Raw genomic sequence first — 26,751 nt, forward strand, 5'->3', positions numbered from 1 at the left:
CAGAAGGCTTATGTCAGGGGGTGTGGCCTTATGACACACTTCCGGTGATGTCAGGGGGTGTGGCATATGCTAATGAGTTATGCTAATGAGCTCCTGCCACTCTTTTTCTACAAAAAGACCCCTGAGTCTTCAGCTATAGGATAATGGGTTCTGAACTTGCTGAGACTTAGAGGGGAAAAGATCTCAGGGTCCTAGTGGATAGCTCAATGAAAACGTCAACCAGAGTGCTGCAGCAGTGAAAAGGGCCAACTCATTGTTAGGGATTATTAGGAAAGGGATTGAAAATAAAATGGATGGTATTATAATGTCCCTGTATAGATCTACAGTGCGGCTTCATTTGGAATACTGTACAGTTCTGATAACCGTATCTCAAAAAGGACATTGCAGAGCTAGGAAAAAGTGCAGAGGAGGGCAACCCAGATGATAGTGGGGCTGGAGCGCCTTCCCTATGAGGAAAGGCTGAAGAGTCTGGGGCTTTTCAGTTTAGAAAAGCGACAACTAAGGGGGGGAAATGATAGAAGTTTATAAAATTATGCATGGGGTGAAGAGAGTTGACAAAGAAAATGTTCTCCCTCTCCCCAAATACTAGAACTCTTGGGCATCCAATGGAGCTGATGGGTGGTAGATTCAGGACAGACAAAAGGAAATACCTCTTTACACAGAGAGTGATTAAAATATGGAATTCACTGCCAGAGGATGTAGTGATGGCCACAGGAATAAATAGCTTTCTGGGGGAATTAGACAGATTCATGGAGGATAGGTCTATCAGTGTCTGCTAGCCATGGTGACTGAGGGGAACCTCCACATTTAGAGGCACTAAACCTCTGAATCCCAGAGCCAGGAGGCAACATCGGGGGAAGGTCTCAGCCTCTGTGCCCTGTTGTTGGCCCTCCAGAGGAACTGGCTGGCCATTGTGCGAGACAGGATGCTGGACTAGGTGGACCATTGGTCTGATATCTTATGTTCTTACCCACTTCAGCATTTTCTGTTTCTGCTGTAGTTTCCTGCACAAATGATGTAGGTCTAAGCATTCGCAACTGTCCACAGTTGTTGGGCTGTTCCTGTGATCAAGTTGTCGGTGGCTCTGAGTGCTGTAGTTTCCTGCACAAATGATGTAGATACAGGTCTAAGCATTCGCAACTGGCCACAATTGTTGGGCTGCTCCTGTGATCAAGTAGTTGGTGGCTCTGCGCTCCTGTTTTTGTAGAAATGGGTTCCTACACAGCACTTTGCAATATTGGCCCTTAAGCCTAGGAAAACTTATAATTTAGATTCTTGAGCAAGAAGAAGTCAAGGATAGTCGATTCTCTGTGATGCTGTTTAAACTGATCTGTCTGTCTTATTACATTTTTGACCTCTTTTATTTTGCTTTTAGGTTTGCCACTCTTTGTCCAACGCACTGTGGCTCGAACAATAGTCCTACAGGAAATCATTGGCAAAGGTCGTTTCGGGGAAGTGTGGCGTGGTAGGTGGCGTGGTGGTGATGTAGCTGTGAAGATCTTCTCTTCGCGGGAAGAGCGATCCTGGTTCAGGGAAGCGGAGATCTACCAGACCGTTATGTTACGCCATGAGAACATTCTAGGTTTTATTGCTGCGGACAATAAAGGTATTGTGCTGCCTTCATGTTCCAGAAAACAACCATTACAGGTGTCTTTGAAGCTTAAAATGTGTATGATGGGTGACGTGATTAAAGGAATGTTGTTGTTATTATTTTCAAAATTGTGTTAGAAACACATGACAAAGCCTCTCATGCCTGTTGGCTGTGTTGATGGGACATCTCCAGTGTGTTGCCCTTTTCTGCCTCCCAAAAATTAAATAAAATGTCCACAGATGGTCTTTGCTAACCAACCAATTTGGATATGACTCACATTAGCTCTGGCAGTGAAAGACAAGTGGAGATTTGAGGAAACAATGATCTGGGAAGGCACAAAGAGATGAATGAAGGAAGGGCCATGAAAAAGGTGGGACTGGAAACAAACTCTGCGAAGGACCCTAGTACCACTAGCAGCAGTTTTCAAAGTTCCATTGGTAGCAGTGTGCTGAGACTACCCCTTGCCTATCTTTGCCACACTGTATCCTGAAATTCCTATGAACAAAAGTTTGATTCATGGCTCTGAAATATATTGTCAACAGATGTGATGGGGCAATTGTTTCTTTCCTGGAGTATTCAGTTACCAGTGCCAGAGCTCCATAAAGTTCCTCCTCCATAAACTTCAGGGAGTCGTAAACAGAATGTACTTGAAGTAGTCACGCTGTCTACAGTAAATGGCATTACAAAATCAGGAGCTGTTAGTACATTTTTGTGTGTATACTGATTTTGCTGCTTACACCTTCTTCTGTCTTGAAATGAATTCTGGAGTAAAAGTAGTTGTACTGCTTTTAAACACGTGCACCCTTCCCCCGTTTGTCTTGCCAACAGATAATGGCACTTGGACTCAGCTGTGGTTGGTCTCTGATTACCATGAGCATGGATCTCTGTTCGATTACCTTAATCGATATGCTGTAACTATTGAGGGGATGATTAAATTGGCTTTGTCTGCTGCCAGTGGACTGGCACATCTGCACATGGAAATTATGGGGACTCAAGGTAAGAAGCAGATGGTTCCGGATGCAAATTCTGTGGTGGTGAGCTAGACAGTGAGAAAGGCTCCTGTGATGAAAGACAGTCTTCTTCACCTGAGGAAGATGAAATAATTCCTTCCAAAGATTTAAGCAAAAAGGAAGTGCAAGGAAGTTGACAATAAGACAAGTAGAATTTAGGCCAAAGCTGGATGCATGAGAGAATTTAGGATTAACTATCTACAGATAGTATGTGCTGTGAATGCCTGTCATAACCAGAATCTGCTGTCAGTAGCAAGCTCCTTCAGCTGGCACCCTTGCTAAAGTATATGCAATGAGTCTGAGAAGTGATTTCTGTGTTTCCTTCAGGATTATCAACCTTGATATACTGTATACATTGCAGGTTAAAACTGACAGAGCTTTGTGGCAGTTTTGGGGCTGCTTCCTTCTCCCCCCCTCCCTTATATTAAGTAAATGTTGATTGATTGATGCAAGGAAGGGCTATTGTGGAATCTTGCTTTGTTAGGAAAACCTGGGATTGCGCACCGGGACTTGAAATCCAAGAATATACTAGTGAAGAAGAATGGAACTTGTGCTATTGCAGACCTGGGTTTGGCTGTCCGCCATGACTCTGTTACTGACACAATTGACATCGCACCTAATCAGAGAGTTGGCACAAAGCGGTAAGGAACTGATGGGACCTGTCAAATGAAGTAGGGCTTGATATTCTTAGCCTTGTGTGGTGAACTAAGAGAGCCATAGTTGGAAGCTGCTGTAAATGTTTAATTGATGTGATCCTTTTCCCCCCTCTTTCTTCTTGGCCCTTGTTTGTCTTCAGTACTCGAGACCAATTTGGTGTTCTGATTGTTTCTACCCACTTACCATCCAGTCACGTTTGTCTTCATCCATAACTTCATAGCATCTTGAGTGTTTTGTTTTTTAAAAAACAAAACAAAAACAGAAAGATGGCTTATTATATAAAGTATATTGAACATCCCTCCAACGTTAATTTTAACTGGATGGGAATTTTGTTATGAACATGCATTGCTGATCCTTAAGCAATATCTCTAGCAAATGGGCTTTTACACTGTACTCAGGTGCACTAATAGTATTTATTTATTTATTTATTTGTTCAAATTTATAGCCCACCGTCCCCACAAACGGGCTCAGGGCGGCTCACAAATAGGGCAACATGTGCCAATAGTTAAAACACAAATAGGGCAGAATATGCCAATAGTTAATCAATAAAACAAGATAAAACCAACATTTAAAACAGCATAAAGTGCTCCAGATGTTTCAAAAGATCTTCAATCACAAGATGGTATCCTGGGGATGGTAATCCCAATTCCATGGCATCCCGGGAATGTTAGACTCAATTCAGTGGTATGGTTCCACGTGATATTATAAATATCTTGTCACAGGGCCATCACAAACCCCGATGTTATCTAATCCAATTGGTGGTGATGGTGCAACAACAATGGTGCGGCGATGGTAATACAGTAGTGATGGTATGGTGGTGGGGTAGTGTGATGGTGGTGGCGGTTCCTACTCAAAAGCCTGGTGGAATCCTACTCAAAAACCTGGTGGAAGAGCTCCATCTTACAGGCCCTGTGGAACTTCACAAGGTCCCACAGGGCCCGGATCTCCTCCGGGAGCTCATTCCACCAGGTAGGAGCCGCCACCGAAAAGGCCCTGGCCCTGGTTACAGCAAACCTGGCCTCTTTGGGGCCTGGCATCACCAGGAGGTGTTCAGACCCTGACCGTAGTGCCCTTGGGGGAACATATGGGGAGAGGCAGTTCCTTAGGTATGTTGGACCCTGGCCATATAGGGCTTTAAAGGTAAGAACCAGCACTTTGAAGTGAATCCGGTACGCTATTGGCAGCCAGTGCAGCGCTTTCAACGCAGGCTGGATGTGCTCCCGCCTAGCAAGGCCCATCCACAGCCTAGCTGCAGCATTCTGCACTGGCTGCAGCTTCCGGATTTGCAACAAAGGCAGCCCCATGTAGAGAGCATTACAGTAGTCTAGCCTCGAGGTGACCGTCGCATGGATCACTGTGGCCAGTTCATCGCGGTCAAGGAAGGGGACCAACTGCCAAGCCAGCCAAAGATGGTAGAAGGCCGATTTGGCAGTGGTCGCCACCTGGACCTCCATAGTTAAGGTGGAGTCCAGGAGCACTCCCAAACTCCTAGCCACTGGCGCTGGCACCAGAAGAGACCCATCGAAGGTCGGGAGAGGGAGCCCCGAACCAACCCGACTCAGACCCAGGACCTCCATCTTCGCCGGAGTAATAGGTCTTTAACTATAATAGGTCATGTGGAAATGCTTGCCGTATAGTAGATTGTGTAGCAATTAATTGTGTTTGGTCTTATTTGCTTCAGGTACATGGCCCCCGAGGTTCTTGATGAAACTATTAATATGAAGCATTTTGATTCGTTTAAATGTGCCGATATTTATGCCCTGGGCTTGGTCTACTGGGAAATTGCTCGCAGATGCAACTCAGGAGGTAATGGGTTACTTTTTCTTCTTTTTGGATCTAAAAATGGTTTCTTTAGGCTTCAAATGTTGGCTCAAAGCAGTGTCATTCAAATGCATAGAAACCTCAGTGTTCTTTTTTTAAAAAAACAAGTGACTTGGGGCTATGGTGCATTAGATAGGATGAAGGTGGTAGAGTACTATGCTGCAAGGAAGTGGTCCTGCTGATTCAGAAGATCCTGTTGTTCCCAGTGACTCAGCATTCTAATCAGAGTCCCACTAGTACTTTTTTTTGGTGGTGGTGGTGCTGGAGTCTGTGTTCTGGGTCCAGTATAAACAGCTGTTCTGTTTTCTTGGACGTGCCAGTTCATTAACATGATGATATTAATCAAATTCTGCAGACATTTTCATTGTTACCACGTCCATCTATTTTTGGAAGTTCATCCATAAGTATAAAGCTTTTAAATCAAAACTCACAAATTCTGTAACCTTTTGGTTGCATAAATTCTTCTAGAGTAAGAAGCTCATGTTGCTGTTGCAGTGACAAATCAGTTTTAGAATTTGTTTTTCCTTTCGTTTTCTTTGTCATGGACTGAGGAAATTTAATTACTAATGTGTTGAGTTGAAGTAGTAGATGGGTGGTGGCAGAGGGCCTGGACAAGAATTGAGATCTATGCTGAATATAAAAGTAGAAAGCACTATCCATTGAAAACTAACTATCTCAGGGCAGCAGCTATGAGCTTTCCTGGTAGACCCCATATTACATGATGCAGATTTCCAGAGCCCTTTTGTGTAGGAGTCTTCATATTCTGCATAGGATATATAATGAACAATGTTAACTTTGCATTTGTGAAACATGCTAATGACTGGAATAATAATCCAACCTTTTCCCCTCGCTCCCCCCCCTTTCAGGTATTCATGAAGAATATCAGCTCCCATACTATGATCTTGTGCCCTCGGACCCCTCCATTGAAGAAATGCGAAAGGTTGTATGCGATCAGAAGCTGCGACCAAACATTCCTAACTGGTGGCAAAGTTATGAGGTAAAACTTGTCTGTCACCTTGAAGACTAAGAGAGAGGATACCGTTAGTAGAATGGGCAATTCTGACAAATACTACTTTTGATATAGCATGTGTCATGAGCCTAGGGCATGGAGGAAGGGCTAGGACCCTGTTGGCATTAAACAATTGTTCAGCAGCAGTGGTAGAAGCCACCCAGGTACAGGTTCCTTCTCGAAATGAATGGCTTCTGTTTTCACTGCCTTTATTGAAGAAGCCTCTGTGATGTCTCCCTGAGACTGTAGGGTATCTAGCTAACCAGTGTCTGTGCAGGCTTTGGATACTGTCCACATAATAAGCATTGCTGTAACTCTTCTGCAGTGTACAAAGTGATTCTCTCCAGTAGCCTAATGAGTTAGGTTAGGCAGCAGTTTTCAAATGCCCTACCTTTCCTTATTTGAATTTCCTGCAATGAGGAAAACCAAACCCTATGTGCAAAAGACAAATCTTTCAGGTGCTAAAGGGAGTAATTAACCCTATGGATCTCATTACCCTTTGGATGATTATGAAGATACTGTTTGCTTCCTTTGAGGAACAGTGTGTGCTAAGTCTGGAATATGTATATACTAGGAATAAGGCCCATTGTGGAAATAAATACAACAAGCTCTAGAAAGAGGCTCTGGGAGAGTGCCCCGGCCCTGGGCACTCAACGTCAATTTGCTGTGGCGATTTCAGCAGGGTATAATGACACAGAGTCCACCATTTTCTCCAGGGGAACTGATCTCTGCCATCTGAAGAGTAGTTGTAATCCTCCGTAATCTCCATCCCTCGCCTGGGGACTGGCAACAATGGTTCCCAATGAGGGAATGGTTGGTTTGGAGGGTGGAGTCTATGGCATTGTACCTGTCTGAGGTCACACCCTTCCTCAAACCTCACCCTCTCCAGGCTCCACCCCTCAAATCTCCAGGGATTTCCCAACCTGGAGTTAGCAACCTTATCTCCCTCCCAGCCAACCATCAACCTACCTTTATCTGCCCCCTGGCTTCAGCTTTCCATCTTCTCCCCCTCCCTCCTAGAGAGCAGTTGTAATTCTGAGTGATCTCCAGCCCCCACCTGGAGATTAGCAAAAAATGGTTCCCCATGAGGGAATGGCTGACTTGGAGGGTGGAGTCTATGGTATGGTACCTGTCTGAAGTCCCACCCCTCCTCAAACCTCACTCTATCCCTCAAATATCCAGGAATTTCCCACCTGGAGTTGGCAACCCTATCAGGACTGCCCCCAATGAATTTTCTCCCAAAGGCCAAAATAGGTGAGGAAAGGGCCTTTTACTGACAGAACCTGGTTGCCTAGCAACAGGCACTGAGGAGAAAGTACAGTTGCCTGGAGATTTGGGGGGTGGACCCTGTGGAGGGCAGGGATGGAAGGACTCAGCAGGGTATAATGCCATAGGGTCTACCCTCCAAAGCAGCCATTTTCTTCAGGGGAACTGATCTCTGTCATCTGGAGATCAATTGTAACAGTGTGAGATCTCCAGGTCCCACCTGGATATTGGCAACCCTAGGGGAAAGTCAGCCGCGCAGCAGGGGGTTGAAGAGAATGGTTTGATGGTCACTGGCCCACCTCATTAGCCAGCCAGCCATGGTGGAGCGAAAAAGGAGAGACCCGTTTTAATTTTATTTTGACAGGAAAGTGGCCAAGCTGGTAGTGGGGTGGAGGGGGTTATGCTGAAAGTCCTTTGTTTTTTTACTGACAGAAGCAAGTTTGGTTGCCTACCAACAGCCACTGAGGGGACAGTTAGTCTTCCTCAGGAGAGAGTCCGGCTTTCCAGGAGCCTCAGCTCGTTTTCTCTAGGCCAGACCCTCCCTGGTGCTGCTGCCACTGCTGAAGGAAGGCGGGGGAGCCTTTGAAAGGTGCTGGGTAGCCTTCTCTGCAGTGCAGCCTGCTGAGCTATCACCCTGATGAAGCGCCGGCCTTGCAGCCGGGGGAGAGGGGCAGCGAAGGTGAGTGCTTCCCCTGCTTGCTGCCGCTCGCTAGGTCTGCCTCCTTTTCCCCCGTGGAGGGGTTGCTGCTCTCTCAGGGGAGCTTCCATTCCCTTTGTTGCCTCCCTCCAGACTGAGGGCGAGACGCTGGCTGCCGGTTCTGTGGGCAAGGATGAGGCAACGCAGCGAGGCAATGCAGCCCAGGGGATTGCCAGACCTTCAGAGTGGCAGCTCAGGGAGCCAAAGGCTGTGGGAGCATGTGGCGCATTCACACCAAAAAAGAATTATTATATATAGAGATATTCAGTGTATGTATATATGTGTGTGTGTGTATACACACACACACATCATGTATGTATATATATATTCCGTATTATTTTCAGATACCTAGATGGGATAGCCCTGGCTAGCCTGATTTAATCAGATCATAGAAGCTAAGCAGCATCGGCCCTGTCTGGTATTTGGATGGGAGACCTCCAAGGAATACCAGGGTTGTGACATAGAGGCAGGCAATCACATGTATGTATATATATATTCCGTATTATTTTCAGATACCTAGATGGGATAGCCCTGGCTAGCCTGATTTAATCAGATCATAGAAGCTAAGCAGCATCGGCCCTGTCTGGTATTTGGATGGGAGACCTCCAAGGAATACCAGGGTTGTGACATAGAGGCAGGCAATCACAAATCACCTCTGAACATTTCTTGCCTTAAACACCCTACAGGGTCACCATAAGTCAACTGTGACTTGATGGTAACAACAACAACAATGAAGATGGGAGAGTGGGCATAATAAAACAATTATGTAAACATTTCTATCTAGTAACAGAGTCCCACCTTAATAGGCTGTTTCAAGTGATCATTTTAAGAGAACATAAGAACATAAGAGACGCCAATGTTGGATCAGGCCAAAGGCCCATCCCGTCCAACACTCTGTGTCACACAGTGGCCAGAAATACCAGGTGCCATCAGGAGGTCCACCAGTGGGGCCAGGACATTAGAAGCCCTCCCACTATTGACCTCCCCCAAGGACCAAGAAGACAGAGCATCACTTGCCCCAGAGCCCCTATCTATACCTTGTGGCTAATAGCCACTGATGGACCTCTGCTCCATATGCTTATCTAATTCCCTTTTGAAGCCGTCCATGCTTGTAGCCGCCACCACTTCCTGTGGCAGTGAATTCCATGTGTTAAATCACTCTTTGGGTGAAGAAGTACTAAATCACTCTTTGGGTGAAGAAGTACTTCCTTTTATCCGTTCTAACCCAACCGCTCAGCAGTTTCATGGAGTGCCCACGAGTTCTTGTATTGTGAGAAAGGGAGAAAAGTACCTCTTTCTCTACCTGCTCTTTCCCATGCATAATCTTATAAACCTCAATCATATCTCCCCTCAGTTATCGTTTCTCCAAGCGAAAGAGCCCTAAGCGCTTTAACCTTTCCTCATAGGGAAAGTGTTCCAACCCTTTTATCATTCGAGTTGCCCTTTTCTGCACTTTTTCCAAAGCTATAATATCCTTTTTAAGGTGTGGTGACCAGAACTGCACACAGTATTCCAAATGAGGTCGCACCATTGATTTATATAGCGGCATTATGATATTGGCTGATCTGTTTACAATACCCTTCCTAATAATCCCCAGCATAGCATTGGCCTTCTTTATTGCAGTCACACACTGTCTCGACATTTTCAGTGAGTTATCTACTACAACTCCAAGATCTCTCTCTTGATCAGTCTCTGCCAGTTCAGACCCCATCAATGTGTATTTATATTTAGGATTTTTGGCTCCAATGTGCATCACCTTGCACTTGGCCACATTGAACCCCATTTGCCATGTTGACGCCCACTCGCCCATCCTTGACAGATCCCCTTGGAGTGCCTCACAATCCTCACTGGTTTTCACCACCCCGAACAACTTTGTATCATCCGCAAATTTAGCCACTTCACTGCTTACTCCCATCTCCAAATCATTAATGAACAAGTTAAAAAGCAGTGGACCAAGTACTGATCCCTGCGGTACCCCACTGCTTACCACCCTCCACTGAGAAAATTGCCCACCTACACTCACTCTCTGTTTTCTATGAACTAGCCAGTTTTTGATCCATAAAAGGACTTGTCCTTCTATCCCATGATTTTTGAGCTTACTTAGGAGCCTTTGATGAGGAACTTTATCAAAAGCTTTCTGGAAGTCAAGGTAAATAATATCTATTGGATCCCCCTTGTCCACATGTTTGTTCACCCCCTCAAAGAACACTAACAGGTTAGTGAGACAAGATCTTCCCTTACAGAACCCATGTTGAGTCTGCCTCAATAGGTTTTGTTCATCTATGTGCCTACTAATTCTTTCCTTAATAATGGTTTCCACCAATTTACCCGGTATCGACGTCAGACTGACTGGCCTGTAATTTCCCGGATCTCCTCTGGAACCCTTTTTAAAGATGGGAGTGACATTAGCTACCTTCCAATCCTCAGGAATGGAGGCAGATTTTAAGGAAAGATTACATATCTTTGTCAGGAGATCTACAAGTTCACATTTGAGTTCTTTCAGAACTCTCGGATGTATGCCATCTGGGCCTGGTGATTTTTCAGTTTTTAAGTTGTCTATCAGTTTTAGGACCTCCTCTCTCATCACCTCAATCTGACTCAGGTCTTCCAACACCCCTCCTGAAATCAGTGGTTCTGGAGTGGGCAAGCACTTCTCATCTTCCACAGTGAAGACGGAGGCAAAAAATGCATTTAGCTTCTCAGCCATTTCCCTATCATCCTTCAATACTCCTTTTACCCCTTGGTCGTCCAAGGGCCCCACTGCCTCCCTGGCTGGTTTCCTGTTTCTAATGTATTTGAAGAAAGTTTTATTGTTGGTTTTTACGTTTTTTGCTATATGCTCCTCATATTCCCTTTTTGCCTGCCTGACCTCAGACTTGCATTTTATTTGCCATAGCCTGTGTTCCGTTTTATCAGCCTCACTGTGACTAGCTTTCCACTGCTTAAAGGAATTCTTTTTACTTTTTACAGCCTCCATTACTCTGTTTGTTAACCATGCAGGCTTTTTCCTATACCTGTTTGTGCCTTTCCTAACCTGCGGAATATATATTTTTTGAGCTTCTAGGATCGTAGTTTTAAATAGATCCCAAGCTTCCCCAATTGTTTTGACCCTTTCTACTTTTCCTTTCAGTTTCCTCCCCACGTGTCCCCTCATATCAGAGAAATTACCCCTTTTAAAGTTAAAAATGGTTGTGTGAGTCTTTTTGGCCAATTCTCTATTTGTACAAATGATGAACTCAACAACATTATGATCACTGTTTCCAAGCGGTGCAATCACTTTTACATCTCTCACCAGGTCTTGAGTGTTACTTAGGACCAAATCAAGGATCGCCTCTCCCCTGGTAGGTTCCGTGACCATCTGCTCCATAGCACAGTCATTTAGAGTGTCTAGAAACTCAATCTCTTTTTCCCGACTAGAACACATATTGACCCAATCAATGTGTGGGTAGTTAAAATCACCTATTATTACACAGTGTTTTTGTCTAGTTGCTATCTTTAAGGCATTCATCATTTTATAATCCTCCTCTATCTTTTGATCTGGTGGGCGATAACAAACTCCCAGTGTTAAGTTTCCTTTTGGCCCCCCTATTTCAACCCATAGAACTTCCAGAAGCGAATCCAATTCACTTAGCCTCTCAATCTTTCTAGACTTTATACCCTCTCTGACATACAGAGCTACCCCACCTCCAACCCTTCCCCCCCTATCCTTCCGATATAATATATAACCGGGAATCACTGTGTCCCACTGATTTTCCTCATCCCACCAAGTTTCAGAAATACCCACAATGTCTATTTTTCCCTCCGACACCAAGCACTCCAACTCCCCGATTTTACCTCGGACACTTCTAGCATTTGTATAGAAACAGCTGTAATTTCCCTTACAAGTTAAGCCTGCATCCTTCCTCTTGCTATCTCGAGTCGTTGTCCGGCAGTCCATGTCACCAGCCATGGCCTCTGTGGACAATTTCAATCCACCTCCCTGTAGAAAAGCAACCGGGGAAACATAACTCAAAGGCTTCCAGGCAAGATTTCTCCATTAAGGAATGATCACTGCAAATGAGTCTGGGTTTTTTAAAGTGTGTGCGTGTGTGTAAATATATATACATATATATATATATAGTCTCCCATATTCTGGAAGCAGTTATGTGTCACTTGCAGGGGAGGGAGGGGTGGTATGAGAACAGATTAACTGCATGTATTTTGTTTCAGTTGAATAATCAGGGGGTGGTAAGATTGATTTGGCTGTCACATTTGCTTAGGGAACAGCCTGAGACTGTATTATGATGCAAATACTGCATCAATAACTCCATTGTGTATGGGTTAGGTCAGGTGTTTGTGGTAGATAACTCTTGAAGCCATAACTTTTAACTGGAGTGGTTTGATTATTTTTTAATTATTATTTTATTGGGAGGGCTGGGATTTTAACTTTTTTTACTGTTCTTTATAAGAGAAGTAAAATCGATGATTACCTCTCGTTCTGTTTATAAAGAAATCACTGCAAAAAAAACTTCTAAAAAAATGCTCACAGCTCAGTTTTACACTGGAACTGTTTCTGCTCAAACCATGAATCCTGCTTGGTAAGACAAAAGAGGCAGGACTTTTTTTTTTAAGACTATAAAACATTCTGTGTGTGTTTTTGTGTGTGTGTGTGTGTGTGTTCTCTCCTTCAGCCCTTCCTCAACTGTGTCAGTGTATAAAGCTGAAGAGATGTTGCATTGTATTTTGGAGCCAAGTTTAATTGCTCCTTTTGGGTTGAAATGAGCTGTTGCTTCCTCCAGTCTGTGTTTTAAAAGATCTCAGGCACTCTTATTCGTGGAGGAGTGTGTGGAGTTTGTGCTTTTGACTGTAAAACTTGCCTTCCTCTGTCACTTTGTTCTGATTGTTTCTGAGCTAGAGGCTACTGCATATCTCCAGCAACGGGACACAGCTGGCTAAACCATTCCTGCATCTCAGATCAAAGATGAAAGACACCTTGAAATTTTATCGAGATGACATGGTATACTTGGTGGCTAGTACTGGGAGGTGAAAACAATGCTTATGGATTTAAATGTTGTAATTGGGTAGTTGGAGAAGAGGGTTACACAGGTGAGTATGAAACAAAGGGATAGATCCCACTGAGTAAAAATCACCTTTAGAGCCATTCTCTTGGGAAGGTTTATTGGCCTCTGCAGTGTGAAGATTGATGTACCTGTACAACTAACCTGCTGCTGAAAAATCCATCCTATTCGTGGGCACATTCTACCCAAGGGGTTGAAGTGATACATCCTCTTTTTTTAGGAACACATTTTCTGTTGTTTCCTCTGCCTTTATGGCATTGCAATCCAGAGCACTGAGAAACAAGCTCCAATCAGATTAGCAAGACATGCTTCCATGTAAGAGCAGTTTGAAATTTACATAATGGCTTATGCTAACATGTTCCCCTTGTAGCCACACGTAGACTAATACATGAAGAGATGACAGCAGTATTGTGTTGCACCTCAAAGTCTAAAAGGTATAATCTGACTTAGACTCTGGCTCAAAGTCATATCAGGCATATATATATGTGTGGGTCTCTAGGACAGAAATTTTTCTATGTAGCATTTTTCATCATCCTTTGTCCAAAGAGTGTTGCAAGGTTGCAGCAAAAAACTTAGGAGTAATTTTGTTCAATGCCAGTGTGCAGCTACATCAAGGAGCAGTGAGACTAAATGTATTAAGCAGCCTAAAAAAATACTATGTGCTGCATCACGGCAAGGTAAGTCTCCAGTAGATGCTGATTTGGGACGTCCCAAAAGTGCGTCTGATCTGCCATTTCTGTACTATAACATTTATCTGTCCAGTGAGACGTGAGAGCTGCTTTGTCAGGTGCAGTATGCAACACTGCAAATTACACCAGCCTGGAAAAGTGCAGATTTTTCTGCTTCACCTGCTTTAAAAAAAACCAAAACACTCTGGCATGGAAATCCTAATTCACAGGACTGTTGTTCTTATCCATTCCTCCGTGAATCCAAAAGAGAAGGCTGCAGTTATTTCAAAAATTAAACCTGTAGCTGCTGTGATAAATTGACTAAAACCATCAAATTTGCACTACCTACCATATATGCATTCCCAATGTATTCAGAAACAAAAAGGGGGGAAATCACAATTGTATAGCACTCTGCTTTTTTTTCCCTTTTCTTTTTTTGAGTAGCCCAACCTTACGCAGCTCACATATTCCAGTTAGGGAGCAAACAGATGCTTCTTGGAAGAGTCTGGTGTGTCATCAAAAACCCAAATGAAAGAGAGTTTGTAGGGTGGATGTACTTGGATAACACAACAAGGATGCCCATGACGCGATTATTTCTTGTCCTCCCCAAGACCTCCGAAATGCTGCTTCTGGAGGTCATGGGACTCAACAAGAACATAAACCCATACAGCTGGGGGGGGCGGGGCTGCAGTGAGGAGAGGAGAACCTCCCCTGTCCCTTCTGTTGGCAGTGCTTCCAGGGATGCAAGAAATCCAATTGGTGCAAGATAGTGCCATGCTGGGCCTCTTCGGCCATGTGAGCTCCCCAGCCTCCACACTGGCATTTTGGAGGTCTTTAGGGGGCTCCTGGGGAGAAGGAAGGGAAGGACATGCTCCGATGCCGTAGTCTTTTTTCACATGTAGAAGGGCCACGTTCTCAGCTGGGGCTATTAGTCTCTGGCAAGTGGTACACTGGCTTCAGAACAGATCATTCTTGGTACTTGTCTGTTTCTTCTTCCCTTCTTTCTTCTCCTCCTCCCATTGGTTCTTTGACCTTTATACTTGTTTCAAGTTTTGTATGTTTTATTAGAAAAAAAGACTGTAAAATAGCCACTTAGACACTTTACCTCCTCAGTATGCAAATGTAAATATGTGTAATATAGGGAAAAAATCTTCTGTTTTAATATAAGAATGAGGTTGTCCAATTTTCTGTTGTACATTATTAAAAATTTGTTTTTATTCACATGAGTTTTCTGGCTTTTTCCCTGTTTTGGTTATTACTGTCCACTTAGCCAGAATCAAACTGAATATTTGAAAAGCAGTTTGAGGCATTGCAAAGGGCACATGCATCACCAAGACCAGTCTGTGTTCCAGAGCACCTACTTTCAAGTGAAAAGGAAGGGGCAGCCAACTGAAAACAGAATTACATTGAATTTGTGTGTAGTGATCCTGGCAAGAGCAGGAAGAAACCCTTTTGAAGACTTTTGCAGGCCGTGTGGTCCAACTGCTGTTGTGAGAATTGAACACGCGCTAGATCTTCAGTCAAAACAGCTTCAGAAAGGACTACACATCAGCTTCATTCCTCTCCTAAAATAATACTGCCAGAGACAAAGTTGTGCATCTCCCAAGTATGTTCTGTGGAGAAATGGAAAGTTTGAGGCTACTGTTCCTGGTGCACTAAATGTTGTGCTTCCCTAAATTTTGATCCTCTGGGCACAGATTTTTCTGGATGAAAAGTGGGAGTTCTGCTTCACTTTTGCATGCCATTAAGCTTCCAGAATAAGGGGCAAGCATCCCCCTTTCAGCTGTGGGATACCCCAGTTAACACTCTTCCTGTTCTCCCTTTTGCCCAGTGAGTCAGAAGTGACAAATAACTTAGTGGTTGGAGCACATGAGGAGTGCTGTACATTCTTTCATGTTTTAAAAGTACTATGTACTAAGCAGTCTGCCGAGATCTATTAATCCCATCTGTGTTTACCTGTTTGTTAGGTACAAAGCCTCTGAACTTATGTCAGACTCCACCATTATCTGCTGGAAAGGAGTGACATTTAACCTCAACAAGGACATTATTGTACTTTGTGTAGAGCCATTTACAGTGACCCTTTGCCCTGGCCTGGATGGCCCAGGCTGCCCTGATCCCATCAAATCTCAGAAGCTAATCAGGGTTGGCTCTGGTTAGTACTTGGATGGGAGACCACCAAGGAATTCCAAAGTCGCTATTCAGAGGAAGACAATGGCAAGCCACCTCTGTTAGTCGCTTGCCTCGAAAGGCCCATGGGGTTGCCATAAGTCAGCTGCAGCTTAACAGCAGTTTACACCAGGGGTGTCAAACTTAAGGCCTGCAAACCAGAACCGGACCACCCATGGCTTTAATCAGGCCCACGGCTCTTTTATTCCCCTCTCCTCCCCCTCCTGTCCTCCCCCTTTGAAGCTTGAGGCTGCAGAAGTTCCCACCTTGTCTTTGCCTGCTTTGGCAGGAAGCTCTTCTGGGCTTGCAAAGTTACAAAGAAAATACAGAATGGATTTTTCCATTAAGATCTCTGCACCCAGGTAGACTACTCTGGGATTGTTTCCAGCAATAGAAACAGTACTATGGGACTGGAATGACAGCCCCCAGAGTGGAGTGACTCTCCCTAGCAGTAGAATCTCTGTTCTGGGACTGGAATGACAGGGTGCAGAGTGGAATGACAGCCCCTGGGAGTAGCAGCAGCATTCTGAGAATGGAATTCCACTCTGGGGGCCCTCATTCCAATCCCAGAACACTTCTGCTACTCCCAGGGACTGTCATTTCACTCTGCTGGCTGTCATTCCAGTTTCAGAGTAGTCTATCTGAGCCCAAAGACCTTAATGGGAAACCCATTCCACATTTTCTTTGCAACTTTGTGCTGCAATGTATTTCAATGGAGTGGAGCTCAAGAAGTTTCACTTTCCAGTGTTTATATAGTTGACGCTGTTGCTTGCCAGAGTTGTCTCCTTGCAAATACAGAGCTGATGTTTTGAGCCAGCTTGTCTCTGCTGAATGGACCTGAGAATAGGTGCCTGAGTGGGTACTCTAACCTGGGAACCCACATCCAAAGGGGGACATTACACTGGAGAGCCACTGCCACTCTGAGTAGGCGTGGGAGGTGAGGGGAGAAGCTTGCAGTGCCCGGTCATTTTATGTTCCTAGGCTCAGAGCATTTTATATTTTTAGTTTATATTTTTAGTTTCTGCTGTGATCCTTGTGCTTTTTCTTGATGTTTTATTTTCAAAATTGCATTGACAAACCCTATTCCCCCATCTTTCCATTTTAGGCATGCATCTTGGGTGTGGGGGGGGAGGTTTGGGAGGTGTTGGTTATCAAAGACTGTTAAACAAAATATTGCAAGAGTTTTAAGCATATTTGTATTTTAAGTAAAAAAAATCTTTAATTGTGTTTATATCTTTTATACAGTTTATATCTCTGCTACCTGGCATTACATTTTATGACAGGCATGGCCTGGCCCTGCAAAGTCCCATTTACGTCATACCTGGTCCTTGTAACAGATGAGTTCAAAACCCCTGCTTTACACACACACACACACACACACACACACAGAGCAATATAAAATTTGACATAAGGAATGACAGGGATATAATCAAGGAAGGGTATGCATTCTTTCCAATTGCTTATGTTTAGCCTGAATTTCAGGACAGAAGGGGGCAGGGGCTTCAAAAAAAGGTGGATTTTGAGGGATTTATAGAAATGGTACCATGCAAGTGTTCTGGAAGGGTAGCTAGTAAAAAGGGTGGACTTCTGGGAGGGAACAGAACATCTTCTTACTGTTTTTACAACCAAAGTCATAAACAGCAGACCGTCATCCCACATATGAACCACATCTTTGCCTGGTTGAGAATGGTGGAGCTAGAAAAAGACGGAATGTGGGAGTGCATTATTATTCTCCTCCAGAGATTTTCAGCTGCTTAAAACTTGTCCTTGAACACTTTTGTCATTGACATCAGTTTTGTCTGGACTGAGCTTCAGTTTATTAGCCTGCATCTATACTATACCTTCTTTAGGCCATCTGTTCAGAAATGCCACAGATCCACCAAACTCATCTGCTAAGGAAAAATAGAGGTAGGTGTCATCACAGTGGCACTGCACTGCAAATCTGCTGATCTCAGCAGTTCCATGCAGTTAAACGCAGAATGGGGGCCAAAATGGATCCTGGCAGGATCCTATAGTGTCAATGCCAGAGGCTGAGCTACTGAAGCATAGTGCCTTCTGTTTCCCATGTACCCAGTTCTCTGTGAGGATAACATGGTCAATAGTATTGAAAGCCCCCAAGAGGTCCAGGAGAATTAACAGGGTCACATCCCACCCACCCCCATCGCTCTCCCGGTAAATATCAGTCAGGGTCACCAAGGCTGTTTTTGTCCCAAACCCAGATCTAGATTGAAGTGAGTCTAGAAAATCTGTCTTCTCTGAGATGACCTAAAGCTATACGGCCACCACCATCTCAAGCACCATGCTGAAATAATGGAATGTTGGCCACCAGGTGGTACTTAAATCATTTGGGTCCAGGTTTGCCTTCTTCAGGTGGGGTCTTTATGACCACCTCTGTCAAAGCAGCTGGAACGACACACTCCTGGAGGGAGTTATTTACTACTTCCCCATCCCACGTGACCAACCGAAACTCATTCCATGTTACCAGTCATGAAGAGCAAGCGTCAAGCCTAGATGTGAGAGATACCAAAAACAATCACTTCTTGGTGCTTGGGGGGGCCAACAGTGGGAGGACTTCTAATGTCCTGGCCCCACTGGTGGACCTCCTGATGGCACCTGGTATTTTTGGCCACTGTGTGACAGAGTGTTGGACTAGATGGGCCTTTGGCCTGATCCAACATTGGCGTCTCTTATGTTCTTATGATTTGCGACTACTGTATTTTATGACTGACAATTTTTTATGTGTTGCCTAAAATACACAAATGGCTTCCCGCCACCAGGTAGACCTATTGTCTCAGGTTCAAATTTAATTTTGGAACCATTATCACAGTATGTGGATTCCTTTTGAAGCTTTTTGTTAGTAAATCTCCCTCCTATATTAAAGCTACTAAAGATTTTATATTTAAAGTGGAGAGGATGAGTGTCCCTGAAAACTCACTTTGAGTATCCATGGATGTGACTTCTCTATATACTAGTATTCCTCATGAGAAAGCAAGGATTGCATTAGATTCACATGCAATATTAGACCACCTACTTTTTTCCTAACGGAATTATCAAGGGGGTAGCAATGGATAGTCCTCTTGCTCTCAGTGTAGCCAGTTTGTTATCTCTTTGGAAGATACAATAATTTGTCATCAGGTGGGAAATCCTTTTTTCAAAGAGATACTGTTCTACAAACATTATATAGATGACATCTTTATTTTTTTGCAGATGGTGATAAACTGGAAGCATTTTTTTCTTGGATTAATACAATTCATGAAAACATCAAGTTTTCTTGCAACCATAGTAAGACAGTACTTCCATTTTTGGACACAGAAGTACATAGGAATAGTGTGAATGAAGTGTTCGTAAAGACATTTGTAAAGCCAAAGATAAAAATTCACTATTGCATTTTAAATATTCATCCACCTTATTTATGTTACAATCTTCCATATGGACAATTTTTAAGATTAAATTTACCACAGTCCCTTAAACTTTGTTCAGAATAACTCATTCACATGGCCAAGGCATTGGAGTGGACTACCTCTCCTCCAAACCCAAGCCATTCAACCCTATCATGAAGGTGTTACACATGCCAGATTCAGGTCCTGTGGCCCAACCAATGTTACAGGGTATACTTGATATAGCAGGGATATATGGACAAAATGAGCTTCAATCCCAGCATCCGCTAAGAAGTTGGGAGCCTCTACAGGGTCAAGAAGGAGGGTTGTGGTTAGCTGTTCCAGCACCCCCAAGCCAATTCACTGGTGATGGAAGTCATTCCATCCAGGCACAAAGCCAGGGTGCAGTCATCGCCCATGAACAGAGAGGGCAGGAAATTAGACACTCTTGGCCAGAAGGTCTATTCTTCTGAGGGAGTGGGTCTGAAAGTCTCAAACTTCACAGCAATTATGGGATGTTACCAAATGTTCCTGTGGGATCAGATGGCCCAGTATGTCAAATTCCTGCCTGAGGATAAGAATCCCCTAGTCAAAGTCTTGTTGGCTGAAGATCTTAAGTTAGGGAAACAGGAGCTTAATGTTTCCAGATGTGTTGCTGACTGCTGTAGCAGGACAATGGCCTCAGGAGTAGTCCTGCTCTGGGCAATGGACTCTATGGAATTATACCCTGCTGAGGTCCCTCCACACCCCAAACCCTGCCCTCCCCAGGCTCTACCCCTCAAATTTACAGGTATTTCCCAACCCAGAGTTGGCAACCCTGTAACTGGCTATGGAACCGCTTTCCAGACCCTTGGAACCCAGAAGATATAGCATAGGAGGAGGTGCTTTTCTACCTTAGCTGCCACTGCATAACCCCAAATCAACATAAGTCAGGGGTGGAGGGAACCATACTTGCTACCATGAGGCTGTCCTCCCATACTACTCATTTGGGGCAGCAAAATGACTTGAGACAGCCCTGCCTTATAGCTAAGCAGAAGGAAATAAACATGGCTTGCCTCCCTCTATTTTCCCCTTCCCTCTGCCACCCCACTAGCTACAGCCGGGACACTCACCTGGAGCTTCCTTCTAGAGCTCATTGTATTTCTTCCCACTATGGCCCTTACTCCTTTGTTGTTGTTGTTCAGTCGCACAGTCAAGTCCGACTCTTTGCAACCCCATGGACCAGATCACTCCAGGTCTTCCTGTCTTCCGCCGTCCTCTGAAATTTGCTCAATTTCATGTTCGTTGCATCTATGACACTGTCTAACCATCTAATCCTTTGCAGTCCCCGTCTTCTTTGACCTTCAATCTTTCCTAGTTCTGAATAAACACAGTTCATGCTGCACTTTAACGCAATGATAGCTTGAGCAAAAAGTAGCTGTGGGAAATCTCAGGGTTTGTTCCCTTTCCCAAAACTCTTATCTAAAGACTGGGAAATCAGCTCCTGCATATGGACTGAAAACCTGTGTTCCCTTCATCCCTTGCTACCAGATGAAAGCGTTCAAGGCTTAAAGACCACTTAGCCTTCTCCTTGTGTAGCAGAAGGTCAATGGGAAGAATAAGCTTTTTTAAAAAAAACTCTGCCAGCAGTTGTAACAAGCTTATCTGACTCGAAGGTGGGGGAAGTGTGTTTTAATGATAATTTTTTTAAAAATTCATTAGTTCCCCTTCCCCTTTCAGATCCTCTTTGGCATTAGGCTAAGTAACCTGTTTATCCAATTTTCTGTAATTAAAGTCCTCACCATGTTGCTAGTCCACATGAACATAAAATGTTTGAGTGAGGCTCCCCCTCCTCCTGTTTATTCCTTAATAACATTATGGCAGCTCACCTATCTTCAAGCACCAGCCAAATGGAATTAGGGGGGGGCTTAATTCAAATGTAAGCAGGAAATTGCCATCTGGGCCTCAGTTCTGAACTATATACTGTTAAATATTGATGGAGCTGAACCACATGATACTTTAAAGGAAAGATCTTGCATACAAATATGCATTATATTCCTTTTATCTTCGCTCCCAAGTCTTCTTGTGGATAAGTATTGGACTGTTGCTGCATATCTTTTAGTGAAGGACTGAGAGTTTGTTCAGACATCATGTTAAGGTGTTCTTGGTCTGGTCAGCATCTGCATTTGTGTGAGCAAGGTAACCTAACAGACCAGGTAATCTAAAACAGTTTGACCTCATACTAATTGTAAGAAAAGCATATTCCCTCTGTTAAAATGCTCAGGAAGATGGGCTCTGCCTCCTGAAATTCACCCCCCACCACCAACAGATATCTACCAGTTTTGCAGAGGCTCATAGAAACATATGAACCAACAGATATCTACCAGTTTTGCAGAGGGTCATAGAAGTGAGGTCTGACTCTCAAAAGCTTATGCTGGAACAAACTTTAATGTCACTGGACATTTGTTTTATTTTGCTGCAATAGACTAACATGGACTCTGAAATTATGAACCCCTTTTTATGGTGCCCTTCTTACTTTTTCATTCTCTCATTATATCTTGAAATAATTGATGGAGAAATGAATTGAACCCTCTGAAGGAGCACAGTTCAAGCTTCAAAGCAATGTATAACATTCGGACTTTACATGTAGTCCAGGATGGTCTATGGTCAAAATAACTGGATTTTTAAAAATTAAAACACCCGCATTTTAAGCGGGGATATTTTATCATGGAATGGGTTTAGATAGTACTTGTCTTAATAAAATGTAACAGTACATCTTAGTATATTAAAAATACTAATTATATTTTAGGAGGAGAGGGGTGATTGTTCAGTGGTACCTGGAATTTCTATTAAAAGAATCAGGAAGGAGGATTTAGTATAAGACAGCTTCTTGTGTTCAACTTTTTCTAGGTAAAAACCAAGGAGAAGTCTTATACCAATACACATTTTATTCTGGTGGACAAGTGCATACGTTAATATTAAATTGTATCGTATATTCAAATTGATGCAACTTTGCTTGTAGAACAATATTTCATGGAACTTAATTAGAACTAATCAACTCTCAGTGTATATTTGTGGCAAGGTTTCTGAGGAAGTGATCAGTGACTCACAAAAGCTCATACCCTACCACAAATTTTGTTAGACTTTAAGGTGCTACTGGACTCTTGCTCTTTTCTACTGCTACAGACAAACTAACATGGCTACCCATCTTGATCTATCTCAATGTATATAAAAGCAATGGACAAAAGTGTTTAATAATTGATATTAAAAGTGAAGATTATGGTGAGACCTTTTTTGTCTGAATTGATGGACTTCAGTATGTGTTGCACCAATCAAATGATACACATCAGAGTTCCTAATCAGTAACTACACAGTGGAACATTTTCTCAGTAATTCTAAATGGATAGACAACACATTCTGCACTGTAGCTTTAATGGCTAGCCCACTAATAATATTAAAAGGAGTCCAGTGGAACTGTCAAGATTTTATTCCAGCTCTGGAATAAAATCTTGTTTGTCATTAAAGTGATAATAGACTCTTGTTCAATAATGCAACAGACTAACACAGCTATACCCCTGGAATTACTAAATCAAGATCTTGAACTACGCCAGTGATTTTGCCTTAATGACACACCACTGTGTGAACAAACATCCCTTTCAATACGATCTGGCTGTTTGCCATGCAAGGCTTTTGCCCTTGCAGTCTGTGTGAGTATCAAACTTGTGGATAATTATTGAAGTATTCTAATAAAGTTAATGTTTTAAAAATACTTGACTGTTAGAGAAAGCGTTCGAGTAGTCAAACGCCTCTCCCTGAATTTTGTCAGTTTTTAATGTGTCACCAGACTCTTGATTTTGAGAATTTTCTTCTGTTCAGTTTCATCAATGGCCTCACCTGTGCGCGCATGTGCTCTGGCACACAACCAGCAACTGCTTCTACTCTTTCTTCTTTCGGCTATTCCAGCCAGCTGGCCTGCTGTTTGAAGTTGTGGTGGTAGCTCATTTGCACAGACTATTCCAAGCCCATGACCTAAGATGTGGATCTGGACCACTTGTACATAGGATACAGAAGCCCTGTTGATGTTACAGTAAATGCACATGCAATACAGTGTACCCTTGATTTTTCTTTATACACATTGATAAATTCTCATGTTACGTTCAACACACTTATAAATGTACGGGTGATTTAAACCCCATATTTATCCAGTTACTGGGCCCCTGTTTCATTTGTAAAGTGAAAGAGTAATGGCTGTTTCTTACAAAAAGATATACACACATTTTCAGTGTAACTTGGAACAGGGCTAGAAAGATAAACTATCGGAAATGCCCAAGCAGAAGCTCAGGATTTGCCAGTACGTGGGCATTAAAGCTATATCCTTTCCTAAGTTCTTCATTGAAGCTTGGTTTAAAATTCTGGGCTTGGAGATGGTGTTTTTTGTTCTTTGTTTTGAGCCATAACGCTTGTGCATCATATTCACGCAAATGACTCTGCACAAGGAATCCCAGCTATTTCCTTTTAACACTGGGTGGGACAAGGAGATCCCTCTGAACATCCTCTGAAGGAAGGCTTTTCCAAAAAGCAAAACAAAAAACCCTAAAGACGAAAAGTATGCATAACTCAAAGCACTCTGGGGGTTACTTCCGAAATACAAAATATTAGACCCTTGTGCAGTCCTCTTACAGCTGCTGGCCAGTTGTCCCCAGACGCCCAGTGTTTGCGCTTGTTATTAACTGAGACGCATTTGGCTCTTGACAATACTTTCATTCCTTGCTAAAAATTAAGACCAGCTGCTGAGCCTGAGCAGAGAAAATGCTTTGTGAAGATGTCAACAGAACTGCTAGGCCACCTCCACGGAGCAAGTGATGCTTAACTATTCATCTATCACCTTTTTATCCTGCCTTTCTTCCAATGAGCTCAGGCAGCAGATTACTGTATTCCAACAACCACCCTGTGAGGTAGGTTAGGCTGAAGGACGGCATGACTGGCCCAAGACCAGTTTTGGCCAACAGGCCAATGGCTGCTTTCCACCGCAGGCTTTGAAGCAGTGGCTGGCTTTGGTCCTATCATCTTTGTTACAGTCACTTTGCCACACATACCAGATACTGGAAAGACACCAAAAATATGTACATAGTTTGCATGCAACCAACTGCAGAGGCCAGGCATCTTGGAAATTCGAGCATCTCTTCACTATTTAAAAAATATCTACCCCTCTTCTCCAGCTGCCTGAAACAGCTTAAATGTTTTAAACTAACAATCAACTTTTGAATTATTTAAAAATCATTCACTTTCAATCAGGCAGGCTTTGCTGGGGGCCTAAATGCAAAAGAGCATGAAAAATATTGATCCTGTCCAACATTATCGTAATCTCAATGGCTGGATCCCACCTAGATTTTTATGGGTTTAAAGGAGAATGATTTTGGACAATCCCCCCCCCCACACACAAAGGAGAACAATCTCCCCCAAGGTATTCATGGGGGTTCCCCATCCCTCAGAAAAATATCTGGGGGAGAAGTTTTGAGCTCCCACAGGGGCGGGGTATTGCCCCCCGCCTTATACCTGCAGAAATTTAGGCCAGATCCAACCTGACAGCGATTTGCCAAGATATAAATGTTTATTCAGTGCACTTTCCCTGCCCTTCCTTCAAAAAACTGATGGAGGCATACATGGATTTCCACTCCTCCAGTGTACCTTCACAACAACCCTGTGAGGTGGGTTAGGCTGAGAGAGGACGATTGGCTCAGTGAGTTTTATGGCAAGTGGAGATTCGAACCTGGGTCTCCCTAATCTTAGTCCAACACGCACATAGATTTTTTTTAATCTACTCCCCATATTTTAAAATGTTATACAGCTCAAAGGGATCCTTAAAATACACAAACAGCCCACATATTAATTCTCCTAAAATTTCCCTGTGTGTCTCTGTAGCACACTTCAACAACAATTGACCTAAAGACATGTTGTGTGTATACAATTGATAGTCCATGGTTAGCTGGGCAAGAAAAGAAAAGAACAGAAAAAGAAAAAACCAACCATATGCCTACTGCAGAATACATTCCAAGTCAGAACTCAGCATTACTTACAATATGGCTTTAGGAGTAGACAGCTGTGTCAAGCCTATTAGTGCTTCAGAGATCTGTTGTTAAACTAACTATGACAGACTTAGAACAGGGTTCCTCTACAGATGTAAAATCAGCAGCAGCTCACAATTCTGGGGAGAACAGAGCCAGTCTGTACCACAATTGCTCCAGAACATATTTGGCAGCACATTACCTTTGAATACGGAATGACTGTTACTCACCTACTGAACTGACACAACTACACTTTTGAAGAAATGTTAGCTTTTCCCAGCCCCTCCCCCATCCATCCCCAATTCTAAGAAAATATTCCACACTCCTTAGGAAAGTGGGGGATACTAAAGAAAGTGGAATACTGAATTCTTCCTATAAGGCTGAATTAGGATTCACATCCCAATTTTAAAACACTGAACAGACGGAGAAGGAATACTGGGGATCCATACACAAGTACATAGTCACCACCTGATGACTGCACCATCAGACGATAGCAAGCATCAATGAGCCATGACAGATTTTTAAAATACTCTTCATACTTTGCGCACACAGCCACCTGTTTGTTCATATACTCAGCAATACACAAGTGTTGCAAATTAGTCCTTAGTGCTGGACTTGTCAGCAATAGATGGGATGCTCACAGCACTCCTTTTAAACCCCACCTGTATGAACAAACCAGGATTAGGAACATTTCCATAGTAAATTATTCCCTCCACTAGCAAAATGAACAAACCTTTTTCAAATACTCACAGAAAGACAGCAAAAAGGGACACCCCATTGATAAGATTGGGGTTTCTATATGCTTAGGTATGCAAAAAAATGTTACCTCTCTATAATAATTCTGTTTTGGAGTGGCAACATTCCATGCACTCCCTCAGCCATTGGCCCGTCAGCCACCACACAAGAGTACTCGCATGCCATTGGCCGGGTGCTGGGTCTGCTCCTCTTCCTCATCCACTCCCCCTTCAGCCACTGTGCCCTGTCAGAATTACTGGCAAACAGCTTTCTCTCTTGACAAAGACACTTCTCCTGCTTGCCTCCCGTGTGGGACTGTTCCCTCAGTGGCTGTTGGTAGGTGTCATGAAATGGCAGTTACCTGTGTTTGTAAGATGGCTGTGGTTCTTTGTTTAAAATGTTCCCCCATAAGGTTTAATTGAGTTGTAGTTCCACAGAGGGGCCTGCAGGGGTATCACTCACTGTTGCTGCAGCGGGGGACTCCCGGCTCGCTCCTGGAGTGCGCGCGTGCGAAGCACACGCGTGTCGCAACCACGTCACCCAGAAGTGACGCGATCACGCCGGGCATGCTGGGGCGGGGCCACGACCATCCGAGGGAAAACCATAGAGTTTTCCCTCGGATGACCGTGGCCTCACCCCCAGCGTGCCCGCGT

General features: G+C 43.6%; 1 protein-coding gene across 1 annotated transcript in view; it reads left to right on the top strand.

Annotated features, from left to right (window-relative positions):
* The window catches only part of ACVR1B (activin A receptor type IB), a 58,532-nt gene that overhangs the window by 27,526 nt on the left and 4,255 nt on the right, over nucleotides 1-26,751 (top strand). The window contains exons 4-8 of the mRNA XM_015409562.1: nucleotides 1,376-1,606; nucleotides 2,420-2,587; nucleotides 3,086-3,242; nucleotides 4,940-5,064; nucleotides 5,946-6,076. Of these exons, the coding sequence (XP_015265048.1) occupies nucleotides 1,376-1,606; nucleotides 2,420-2,587; nucleotides 3,086-3,242; nucleotides 4,940-5,064; nucleotides 5,946-6,076 (812 nt within the window). The remainder of the gene's footprint in view (nucleotides 1-1,375; nucleotides 1,607-2,419; nucleotides 2,588-3,085; nucleotides 3,243-4,939; nucleotides 5,065-5,945; nucleotides 6,077-26,751) is intronic.

This window comes from Gekko japonicus, unplaced genomic scaffold (genome assembly GCF_001447785.1).
Source record: "Gekko japonicus isolate JY-2015 unplaced genomic scaffold, Gekko_japonicus_V1.1 scaffold1459, whole genome shotgun sequence".
In the NCBI taxonomy this organism is placed as follows: Eukaryota; Metazoa; Chordata; class Lepidosauria; order Squamata; family Gekkonidae; genus Gekko; species Gekko japonicus.